At 44.1% G+C, this 12706-nt stretch overlaps 1 protein-coding gene across 1 annotated transcript in view; it reads left to right on the top strand.

Moving 5' to 3' along the window:
• The window catches only part of LOC101848853 (pre-mRNA-processing-splicing factor 8), a gene marked incomplete in the record, with an annotated part of 48831 nt that overhangs the window by 17397 nt on the left and 18728 nt on the right, over nucleotides 1-12706 (top strand). Inside the window, 10 exon segments of the mRNA XM_013089673.2 lie at nucleotides 347-473; nucleotides 1557-1749; nucleotides 2195-2382; nucleotides 3414-3578; nucleotides 4738-4811; nucleotides 5276-5422; nucleotides 6288-6498; nucleotides 7039-7155; nucleotides 7930-8264; nucleotides 12116-12344. Coding sequence (XP_012945127.1) covers nucleotides 347-473; nucleotides 1557-1749; nucleotides 2195-2382; nucleotides 3414-3578; nucleotides 4738-4811; nucleotides 5276-5422; nucleotides 6288-6498; nucleotides 7039-7155; nucleotides 7930-8264; nucleotides 12116-12344 — 1786 coding nt within the window.

Raw genomic sequence — 12706 nt, forward strand, 5'->3', positions numbered from 1 at the left:
TGGTGTGGTTTGCTCCCTCTTTTCTATCTAACCTCTATCGTCCTGGTTTCTCCTCCTTCTTGTGGGTGGTTAGCGGGTGCTCTGGTGTGGTTTGCTCCCTCTTTTCTATCTAACCTCTATCGTCCTGGTTTCTCCTCCTTCTTGTGGGTGGTTAGCGGGTGCTCTGGTGTGGTTTGCTCCCTCTTTTCTATCTAACCTCTATCGTCCTGGTCTCTCCTCCTTTTTTGTGTTCGTTACTCTCTTGTGACATTTCTAATAGTGTGCACTTCTATGATCTTATTTGGTTGCAAGTGCCGTAAAACTCTTTACTAAAACTGAACTCTGTGCCTCCCCCCACCGTCCCCAGTGTGAAGAGTCGGCTGAACCAGTCCCAGAGGGAGGAGCTGGGCCTGATAGAGCAGGCCTTTGACAACCCCCACGAGGCTCTGTCTAGGATCAAACGTCACCTGCTGACTCAGAGGGCCTTCAAGGAGGTGGGTACTCCCTGTTTGTTCTCTGACTTTCTCCCCAGTGGGCAGAGAGTTCATGGACTTTTACCAGGTACCACAAACTACATTTTCAAACTAGTTGTATGCCAAATGTATCTGTTCCATTTGAAAGGCCTATATCCACTGAGCATTTTGGTACCATTCTTTAACCTCTCCGTCAATGTTTAAGAAAATGGTAGTTGTTTAAAATTTGATCAAATTTGTGAAAGTCAGTCACTGGCTGCAACCCCATGTTTGCCTAATAAAATGACAGATAATAAAAGAGTACCAAGAGCACTGGACATCTCCACATTAACAGAGTAAGACTGTGAGATCATTACAAATCAGTATTTTATCACTTCAGACTCGATGATCTGTCGTTATTTCGTCAAAAACACCGAGCGTTGACCCGGCCGGCACCGCACCGGCCCCCGCGGCGAGCTAGTCGGCTCTATACTGTAGTGTACCCCGCGTGCGGGGTCACATGTTTTCCAAGTCCCACGGAAGGATTGATGCAAAATAATTCCAAGCTGATTACTTTATTCTAATAGAAAATAAACTGATCTATTCATTGATACCTTTTTTAAGCCGGTATTTTACATATTTCGTGTAAAAAATGATCTTTAAAAAAGTTGACGGTTTTTAAAAAGGCTTTTTATTTAAATGCCAAAGGCCAAAAATATACCACGGGAAAGCCCGTTCAAAGCTCTACAGTTCTCCGCCAATGAAAAGACGGTATTTAATCATCCCTCGTTCCGCGAAGCATTTGAATGCACGCGTGTCAATTTTTGAACTGGCCGACCACGCATTCCGACCGCGAGGGGCTCCGCTTTCCTCGACGATTCTCCAGCTCCTAATAATCGGACATATAACCAACTTACACCATTGTAACGAGGAAAAGCTAAACTTTTACAAGGTGTATGGCACTTGGTGTTTTATAGCGAAAGAGCAAAGAAACAGCAATCGGAATTACCCCAATTTCACCGATACCGCGCGGTCGGAAGGCCGAGAGTGCCCACGAGGCCGTGTTTACGCTATTTATACAGTCACCTCATCCCTGTGTACATGTGACTGTCTGTATCTCCCCAGGTGGGCATAGAGTTCATGGACCTGTACAGTCACCTCATACCCGTGTACGACGTGGAGCCTCTGGAGAAGATCACCGACGCCTACCTGGACCAGTACCTGTGGTACGAGGCCGACAAACGCCGACTCTTCCCCCCCTGGATCAAACCGGCTGACCAGGAGCCCCCGCCGCTGCTCACCTACAAGTGGTGCCAAGGTATTGTGACGTCATTCTCACCATGTTGTCATGTTACTGTCATCTTTTTCCTTCACCATATTGTGCCGTCATTCATCTTTCCTGTATAGATGCAATCTATTGTTGTTTATTATGTAAAATTAAAAAGCCAATATTTTCACTTGCTGGTCCTGTTGAGAAGATAATCAAATCCTACACTTGCACGTGAAAGGTGGTCACTTGTGAAAGTATATAGTTCCTAAAGCTGTAAAATACCAGTGACTGAGATGTGTTGAGGGGGGGTGTTTGTTTGCTTTTTTTTTGCTCTTATGGGTTTGTAAACTTGGTGTTGTATTGTTTTGTGTTGTTATTGTATTGAATCATGTTGTGTTGTAATGGAATGTGTTGTGTTGTAATGTATTGTAAGGTGTGATGTTGTGTTGTAATATTGTGTTGTATTGTAAGGTGTGATGTTGTGTCCCCGCAGGCATCAACAACCTGCAGGACGTGTGGGACACGGGCGAGGGCGAGTGTAACGTGATGATGGAGTCGTGCTTTGAGAAGATGTACGAGAAGATTGACCTGACGCTGCTCAACAGACTGCTGCGTCTGATCGTGGACCACAACATCGCCGACTACATGACCGCCAAGAACAACGTGGTCATCAACTACAAGGTCAGATAACGCAGCACACTCCCACAGTTGATGGGTTTACCGCCTCTCCTTATTTGTGCGGATGGCCTTGGGTTCTCCACGGTCAAAATAGGCTGAAAATCTTTGTTGTCAAAAGCTTATTTAGAAAATCATCTTGAGATTTTAGGACCCCTCACTCCCCACGTTGACATTTGTCCAAGTAGGAACATTCTGAGGTAGAGGAAGGAACATTCTGAGGCAGAGGAAGGAACATTCTGAGGCAGAGGAAGGAACATTCTGAGGCAGAGGAAGAAAATGGGGGGAATCAAAACAAGAACAAATTGACTAAATACATTTCTTTTTACAAATGTTATTGTCATGTTTTCAAATGTCAATCTCAGCAAGGTCACTCAGCGTGTACACTCTAGGAAAACTTGTTCCCCTGTCTGAACCTCCTGTCTGTCTGTAGACAGTTTTCTCACCTACAACGACAGTTATCATCTCATGCTAGACGAGATTATGTTGTGGGTTTTCTGTACATACACACGTGCACGCGCACACACACACATGCACGCACGTGCACACACACACATTTATTCAGGACTGCCCAAAATTTAGGGTATATCTCTTTATATCTAATTGAGCATTTGTTTGCAAAAAGTATGGTGGTTGGCGGGTGCTCTGGTGTGGTTTGCTTCTTCTTTCCTATTAAACATCTATCGTCCTTATCTCCCCTTTTTCTTTTTTGTGTTTGTTACTCTCTTGTAATGCCTGTAATCTTCTGGCGCTTATATGACCTTATGCAGTTGCGAGCGCCGTAAAACCTCTACTAAAACTAAACTGAAGTGTGGTTGTCCCTTATTTTTCATTTGCTAAACTTGACAAGTCGACCATTGTGTTTGTGCTGTCAAACAAGATGGAAAATACACAGTTAAATGGAAGTTTTTTTTTATAGTAAAAAATGTCAATAAAAGCAAATGTTGGTTGTGAATGCTGACCTCTGTGTGTGTGTGTCCATGCTGACCTCTGTGTGTGTGTGTCCATGCTGACCTCTGTGTGTGTGTGTCGTACAGGACATGAACCACACCAACTCGTACGGCATCATCCGCGGCCTCCAGTTTGCCTCGTTCATCGTGCAGTACTACGGCCTCGTCCTTGACCTTCTGGTGCTGGGTCTGCACCGAGCCAGCGAGATGGCCGGCCCGCCCGCACTGCCCAACGACTTCCTCACATTCCAGGTAACGTGTGTGTGCTAGTCTGTCTGTCTGTGTGTCTGTCTGTCTGTGTGTGTGCCCGCCCGCACTGCCCAGCGACGTCCTCACATTCCAGGTAACTTGTGCTAGCCTCTGTGTTTTGTGTTACTTTCTTGTAACCCTGTAATCTTCGGATTTATATGACCTATTGTGTTGCAAGTGCCTTAAAACTCTTATTACTAAAACTAGATTCAAACAGGGCTGAGTGGGGTGCAGTTTGACAGCAGACTGATGGAGATACTGGATGAACAGTGGACGGACAGAGGTACTGGATGAACAGTAGACAGACGGAGATACTGGATGAACAGTAGACGGACGGAGATACTGGATGAACAGTGGACGAACAGAGATACTGGATGAACAGTGGACGGACAGAGATACTGGATGAACAGTGGACGGACAGAGGTACTGGATGAACAGTGGACGGACAGAGATACTGGATGAACAGTGGACGGACAGAGATACTGGATGAACAGTAGACGGACGGAGATACTGGATGAACAGTAGACAGACGGAGATACTGGATGAACTATCTGACCGGTTGTGACCCACAGCAGACGGACAGAAATACTGGATGAACTAACTGACCGGGTGTGACCCACAGCAGACGGACAGAAATACTGGATGAACTATCTGACCGGGTGTGACCCACAGCAGACGGACAGAAATACTGGATGAACTATCTGACCGGGTGTGACCCACAGCAGACGGACAGAAATACTGGATGAACTATCTGACCGGGTGTGACCCACAGCAGACGGACAGAAATACTGGATGAACTATCTGACCGGGTGTGACCCACTTGGGAAGTGAACTTGTGTCTTGTGCATGCCCCAGCAAAGAGCTTTGCCATTACTGTAGGGTCGGGTGTATGGAGGGTCTTGTGTGGTCTGCGCCTTCTGCTTTTTTTCCCCCTTTGTGATCATTGTGGGTGGACCTGTAGCTGACGTGCTCCTCCGTGCTCTCCTCCATTGTTCTGCCAGTTGTTTCTCTAATCAATGGAAATTTCACTTCTAGATGAGCAGAATACATTGTTGGCCCAGACTTGTGTAGTGTGGAATGTGTCTGTGAGAAGGACATTACATATTATTTGTATTCAGTTCAGTACCTTTGTAGATAAAAATGTTTTGTGTGTGTGTTTCAGAATGTGGTGACAGAGCAGGCTCACCCGATCCGACTGTACTCTCGCTACATCGACCGCATCCACATCTTCTTCAGGTAGGTGTTCGGTGCATGTGCTGACTCTCCTTGTTAGCTCGTGGAAACTGCCAGATCCACAGAGGTTTACAGTAGGGGATACCCAATAGTATTGAAGTAGTGTTGCCAGATACACAGAGGTTTACAGTGGTATAGTTTTAGTGTTGCCAGATCCACAGAGGTTTACAGTGGTATAGAAGTAGTGTTGCCAGATCCACAGAGGTTTACAGTGGTATAGAAATAGTGTTGCCAGATCCACAGAGGTTTACAGTGGTATAGAAGTAGTGTTGCCAGATACACAGAGGTTTACAGTATGTCAGATAGTTCAATCTACAGGTGTTTGTGTGTGTAGAGAAATAATGTCTGTACTGGTGTGTCAGATAGAGAAATAATGTCTGTACTGGTGTGTCAGATAGAGAAATAATGTCTGTACTGGTGTGTCAGATAGAGAAATCTACAGGTGTTTTTGTGTGTTGTGTTTATAGGTTCACAGCGGAGGAGGCGCGAGATCTGATCCAGCGTTACCTGACAGAGCACCCAGACCCCAACAACGAGAACATCGTGGGCTACAACAACAAGAAGTGCTGGCCGCGAGACTCGCGCATGCGCCTCATGAAGCACGACGTCAACCTGTGAGTCTCCGGATTGCCACTTTTTTGTCTGCTTTTTGTCTTTTCCTCAACCTGCAAGGGACTTGTAGGGTGTTTGCTGTGTAAGGAATGCCTGGTTCCATGCCCTTTTTTGGATAGGCTGGCATGGTTGTGGGGGGGGGGGGGGGGGGGCAGGACTGTAATACTAATAATAATAAATAGCATTTGCATAGCGCATGTCCCCGCTGGACAGCAAGCTGTTTGCGTTTTATGCTGTATTATTTCTACTAGACCCCCCTGTGCCTCTATACCTTCTGATTGTCCATTATCTATTGTGTTTTTCCCTGACACTCAATGAGTCATCACATTGATCTAATTGATATGTTTCTCTCAGAATTAAAAAAAAATACTGACACTTTTAATCCCATTTTGTCCTCTAAAGAGAGGCCGCTGGCAGGTGTCTCTTCCACAAATGGCTGTTCTCCTGTTGTTTTGTTTGCTGTTATGACTGAAGTGTCTTTCGGCCAATCCCAAAGGGGGGGATATTAACATGTTCTTATGTACAGTAGAATTGTAAATGGGCTGATTTATCAATGTCATGCTCATACTGTGCTGGAACAACATAGGGGGAACTGCTGCTTTTACTTTCATCATCCTTACTATCATCCTTACTATCATATTTTTCCTTTACTTCTTTTGTATGTTTTTCACTCTCTTGTGAACTGCTATTTCGGGGGTGCCTTGATAGTCGAAGCAGACTTTGTGCTGTTGAGGCTAGAGAGGTGAGCAGAGTAAGTCTGATTCCCCATTTGGACTTCTGTTGACATCCACCCCTTGACCTTATGCAGTTGCAAGCGCCGTAAAACATTACTAAAACAAAACCCAATGTGTGTGTGTGTGTCCCCAGGGGTCGTGCGGTGTTCTGGGACATCAAGAACCGACTGCCGCGCTCGGTGACCACCATCCAGTGGGACTCGAGCTTCGTGTCCGTCTACAGCAAGGACAACCCCAACCTGCTGTTCAACATGTGCGGCTTCGAGTGTCGCATCCTGCCCAAGTGTCGCACGCAGCACGAGGAGTTTACACACAAGGACGGAGTCTGGAACCTGCAGAACGAGGTACTGCCCGCTTTTTGGAGGTTTTTAGTTGTTGCAGAATGAGGTACTGCCCGCTTTTTGGAGGTTTTTAGTTGTTGCAGAATGAGGTACTGCCCGCTTTTTGGAGGTTTTTAGTTGTTGTGAGAGTTTTATGGCACCTACAGCACAAGGTCATAAAGTGCCGAACTACACTTTGTATTGGGAGAAAATATAGAGACAGATTTGTATAGATGGATACACTTTGTATGCGTGTGTGTGTGTGTACATGTATGTGTGTATAGAGAGAGAGAGACAAAGAGTAAGGTATGTAAAGATTTATAATGTATATGAAAAGAGAGATAGTTGTTAATGAATTATTAGTACATAATGTATTTTATACACAGAGAGAGAGATAGGAATGAATAGATTCAAACTATAAATATAGAGAGAGAGAGAGAAGGAGATGTATGAATTACTGAGATGACTGTTGACTGGTGGAATTGCCTCGTCTGTGTAAACTAACCAACAAACTGTATGTAAACTGTGTAAACTGCAAGTCAACCACAAACTGTGTCCCCCCAGGTGACCAAAGAGAGAACAGCCCAATGTTTCCTGCGAGTAGACGAGGACTCGATGGGCAAGTTCCACAACCGCGTCCGCCAGATCCTCATGGCGTCGGGCTCCACCACCTTCACCAAGGTCAGTGACATGATGCCAATTGCTGGGGGGGGGGGGGGCATGATGTGAGTCGGCCAGATCCTCATGGCGTCCACCACCTTCACCAAGGTCAGATACAGTTTTAGCCTAACAGTGTTTCTTTCTTCTAGTCTAGTGTGTTGAACGTTGGTCTAAAAGTCATCATCATCAAACATTGGTCTAAAAATCATCATCATCAAACTTTGGTCTAAAAATCATCATCATCAAACTTTGGTCTAAAAGTCATCATCATCATCCGGAGCCTTGCCGACTGGCGTGGGCGATCATGGACCTCCACTTCACTCTGTCTTGCGTTGCAGCAATGGTGTCTGTTGTTTTTGCTGCTCCCAGCCATGTTGTCATCTTGTCCAGTATCTTTTCCCTCTGTCTGCCTCTGCCTCTCTTTCCATCAAACTTGCCTGTTGTTACAATATACTCCAATGCTTCTTTCCACATTTTGTGTCCGAAGAAATTTGCCTGTGGCTTTCTTATATCTGGACAAAATAGTTCTGTCCCTTTGAGGGGTTGTCCTCTCCTACATTGACCAGGGTACTGCCCGAGAGCTGCAGTGTTCTAGGGTAATTTTAGTTGAATGGTTCCTTGTCCCATTCACACAGAGTGATCTGAACTGTGTCAATGTGTGTGTCTCTGTGTAACTGTGGTGTGTCATGGTACAGATTGTGAACAAGTGTGTCTGTGTAAGTGTGGTGTGTCATGGTACAGATTGTGAACAAGTGTGTCTGTGTGTCCCTATAACTATGTTTTGCCGTCCTGCAGATTGTGAACAAGTGGAACACGGCACTGATCGGGCTGATGACCTACTTCCGTGAGGCGGTGGTCAACACACAAGAGCTGCTGGACCTCCTGGTCAAGTGTGAGAACAAGATCCAGACGCGGATCAAGATTGGCCTCAACTCGAAAATGCCGAGTCGGTTCCCTCCCGTGGTGTTCTACACGCCCAAAGAGCTGGGCGGTCTGGGCATGTTGTCCATGGGCCACGTGCTCATCCCACAGTCGGATCTACGCTGGTCCAAGCAGACGGACGTGGGCATCACTCACTTCCTGTCCGGGATGTCACATGACGAGGATCAGCTCATTCCCAACTTGTACAGGTCAGTGGGCTCTCATCGTAGACTGAAGTCAATCATTTCATGAAATGACAGCAATTTACTTACATTTTATTCACGTTTTATTATCATTTCTTGCAGTTAATCCGTTGTTGTTACTGTATGTAATCTCTCCCTGTGCTGTATGTCCCAGATACATCATACCGTGGGAGAGTGAGTTCATGGACTCACAGCGAGTGTGGGCGGAGTACATCATGTCTTGATGTCATGTAATGTTTCCTTGTAGTGTTGTGACTGCCTGTGTAATGTTTCCTTGTAGTGTTGTGACTATGTAATGTTTCCTTGTAGTGTTGTGACTGTATGTAATGTTTCCTTGTAGTGTTGTGACTGTATGTAATGTTTCCTTGTAGTGTTGTGACTGTATGTAATGTTTCCTTGTAGTGTTGTGACTGTATGTAATGTTTCCCTGTAGTGTTGTGACTGTATGTAATGTTTCCCTGTAGTGTTGTGACTGCCTGTGTAATGTTTCCTTGTAGTGTTGTAGCAATGCCAATCGCCCGCTGCGCCTTGTGCCGGAAATCGGCCTCCGCGCGAGGGGTATTTTTTGGGCCGCTCGAAATCAGAAGTGACTCTCTTCTAAGTTTAGTTACGGGAAAACTCCTGGACGAAAATAAATTAAACTCGGCAACCAACCAGAGGAAAGGTTAAACTAACGACATGCCAGCGTACAATCCCGAACGATTACTAGAACCGGAGATATTGCCGTGTTTGTGAGAATTTCCTCTGCGGTTCGAAAACTAAGCGGAGCTGCGAGTTGATCGCCGACCACACAAGCGCCCCACATGTCTTCTTTATTGCTGTAAAATTTCAGATCTCTGCGTTTAGTAGATTTTCCGTACCAACTTAAAATTACCACCCACCCATTGATAAAACACTAGATCTAGAAACTTAATCGCGCATTCCAAACGCGAGGTGCCGGCATGCAAGAGGCGCGTGATCGCTAGGCGGCATGTGATTGGCTGCCTATAACCAAATGGGTCACCGATGACTACATCGCGGGTTTTCCCGATAGCGCTTTACTGAGTTTTAGAAGGGGTGATCACGTCGCGGTAAAAACGATGTCACGCAATTCAACAAATTTCACGCAAATATCAGTCTTTAAGATCCAAAGTAATGAAGACAACGAAAAAGTGATAGCAGAACTAGATTTGGCACTAAAAATCACATTGAGATGCCAAGTTTCATTCATATGCTCCAATTCATTACTGACTTATGAACAGTTTTTCCTCAAAATACATCAAAACATGTCCCACATTTTGGCGATTTTTTCCTATATGAATGTCCTCCAACATTTTGCAAACAAAAATCCCAATAACTTTTTTTTTTATTTATCAATGGATTTTTAAAATTTAAAAACCACAGTTCTTAGAATTTACTCTAGTTTCATTTAAGCCCATTTTTAAGCAATTTGGATGAACATTTAATTTTTCATTGTCATTGCTAAGTGTTGTGACTGCGTGTGTAATGTTTCCTTGTAGTGTTGTGACTGTATGTAATGTTTCCCCGTAGTGTTGTGACTGTATGTAATGTTTCCCTGTAGTGTTGTGACTGCCTGTGTAATGTTTCCTTGTAGTGTTGTGACTGCGTGTGTAATGTTTCCTTGTAGTGTTGTGACTGCCTGTGTAATGTTTCCCTGTAGTGTTGTGACTATGTAATGTTTCCTTGTAGTGTTGTGACTGTATGTGTAATGTTTCCTAGTAGTGTTGTGACTGTATGTAATGTTTCCCTGTAGTGTTGTGACTGTATGTAATGTTTCCTTGTAGTGTTGTGACTGTATGTGTAATGTTTCCTTGTAGTGTTGTGACCAGAGCTGTTAAAGTACTTTTAAAAAAGTACTTAAGCACAAATTTAAGTACAATCTAACAAATGTACTTAAGTACAGTAAAAGTACTTTCCTATAAAATGTACTTGAGTACAAGTACTTTTAAAAAAGTACTTATGAGTACATTTTGAGTACTTTCTGCTAATATGCTAAAACACTTCAGCGCTTATGCAAAACATATTTTATAACTTATCCAGTATATTTGACAAATTAGGCTATTTATTACTAAAAATGTAAACAGTATACAAAGCATTTGAATATACAATGTACGCACTGAACGGTGGAAATGGTCCGTGAAGTTGAACAAAAAACAACCCAAACGAACAGACGCAACTAGTGGGTAAGTGATATTATGAATAGAACTTGTTTGAGCAAGATAATGTGATCAAATGTAAGTCAGTCCTAGAGGTCGGAAAATTCTACAGAAAGAGTATCCAAATTGAAAAATGTAGATACAAAGTTGCTCTTCAGAAAACATAAAATTGATGAAAACGGCCCGCATAGAAATGGAAAAGTGCATTGAATTCTTCATGAACCAATCCTCAAGGAATCAATGTAGCCTTAAGCAAAAACCACCCAAAAAAAGTTTCAAAGAAATTTAGGCAGCCTAAAAATTGTTAGATACACATTGAGAACACAGTTTCAGCTTCAATTGATTATAGTGGTCTGACAGATTTTGGTCACACTGTGTAGTCCACGGCGCCAACGGCAAACCGAAATACAATAGTTTCCTAGAGTCAAGTAAGTGTAGTGTAACCAAAGATTCTCTACTGCAGTTATGACATATGGCAAGCAAAGAGTGGTCAACCTTGATTACCAATCACAGTGGCATGAGACATGCCATAAATAATATTATATATACATACTCATTAGCCTATCGTGAGTCTTGAGATCTTTATCTACGTTTATCCAGTTGCCCCCTCCCCTTTACCTGTCCAACAATGTTAGCTTTCCATCTCTGATTGAGTCCCCCCCCCAACCTCCTTTGTCATTACGCACCATTACGATGTGACCACACTAATTAAAATTCAGGTTGTCTCGCAAATTCGGGAAAAACTGCTTTCAATGGTCAGGGAAGAGTTCACAGTTTGATGTGATCCCGCCTGGAGCGAACTTGTAGGCCCTACCCACCCAGGGAGTGATGTAAGTTTAGGTGGTGAGGTCAGATGCGAGTGCAATGTTTGGGGAAAAGAAACGCATCGGTCAGTTCACACCTTGGTGTGATCCCGTCTGGAGCAGACACTGTTCCGTTTCAAGGAGTTTTACAACGCTTGTGATCACATTCACGATAGTGGCTGATCTTTGAGGCGACGGGCCGTTCTTTGATCTCAACTTTTAACTCTTGGCGGTTGATCGGGTTTTTGCTCCGTAAATTATGATCAGAAATGCCTGCACTTACCCTTTCATTAAGCTACCAAAGTACTCAAATTGTACTTAAAAAGTACTCAAAAGTACTTTTATAAAAAGTATCGGAGTACAGTAAAAGTACTGGTTTAAAAAATGTACCGGAGTACAGTAAAAGTACCGAAAATTGTAACGTAAGTACAAGTACCGGAGTACTTGTACTCCGTTACAACCAGCTCTGGTTGTGACTGCCTGTGTAATGTTTCCTTGTAGTGTTGTGACTGTATGTAATGTTTCCTTGTAGTGTTGTGACTGTATGTGTAATGTTTCCTTGTAGTGTTGTGACTGTATGTAATGTTTCCCTGTAGTGTTGTGACTGTATGTAATGTTTCCTTGTAGTGTTGTGACTGTATGTGTAATGTTTCCTTGTAGTGTTGTGACTGTATGTAATGTTTCCTTGTAGTGTTGTGACTGTATGTGTAATGTTTCCTTGTAGTGTTGTGACTGTATGTAATGTTTCCCTGTAGTGTTGTGACTGTATGTAATGTTTCCTTGTTGTGTTGTGACTGCCTGTGTAATGTTTCCTTGTAGTGTTGTGACTGTATGTGTAATGTTTCCTTGTAGTGTTGTGACTGCCTGTGTAATGTTTCCCTGTGCTGTATGTTGCCAGATACATCATGCCGTGGGAGAGTGAGTTCATCGACTCACAGCGAGTGTGGGCCGAGTACGCCCTGAAGAGACACGAGGCCAACGCCCAGAACCGTCGTCTGACCTTGGAGGACCTGGAGGACTCCTGGGACCGCGGCATCCCCCGCATCAACACGCTGTTCCAGAAGGACAAGCAGACGCTGGCCTACGACAAGGGCTGGAGGGTCCGCACCGACTTCAAGCAGTACCAGGTTCGTTTCTCTCTCTCTTCTGCCTACCTCGTTCTGCTACATGTTGAGATTTGGCCTGTCAGGATTTTGTGCCATTTATGTTTATAGAGAAACATCTGTTATTTTTCCATGTAAATAAAATGTCGAATTTTGACTGCAGGCCTTGCCCTAACGGTTTTTTTGTGTGTATATTAGGTGCCATACAGTAAAGATACCAGTAGTCGTATGCTGATCATTGTGACAATCAAAAAGATATCTGAAAGGGAGGATTTGTTCACGGTTTTTGTTGACGTCATAACAGTGAGGGACTGTGAAGAAGTGTGGGATGAGCTAGATGACATGATGACAGGACTATGTTTGTGTCTCTCTTTCTTCCCCCCCCC

Source organism: Aplysia californica, unplaced genomic scaffold, assembly GCF_000002075.1.
Source record: "Aplysia californica isolate F4 #8 unplaced genomic scaffold, AplCal3.0 scaffold01017, whole genome shotgun sequence".
NCBI lineage: Eukaryota > Metazoa > Mollusca > Gastropoda > Aplysiida > Aplysiidae > Aplysia > Aplysia californica.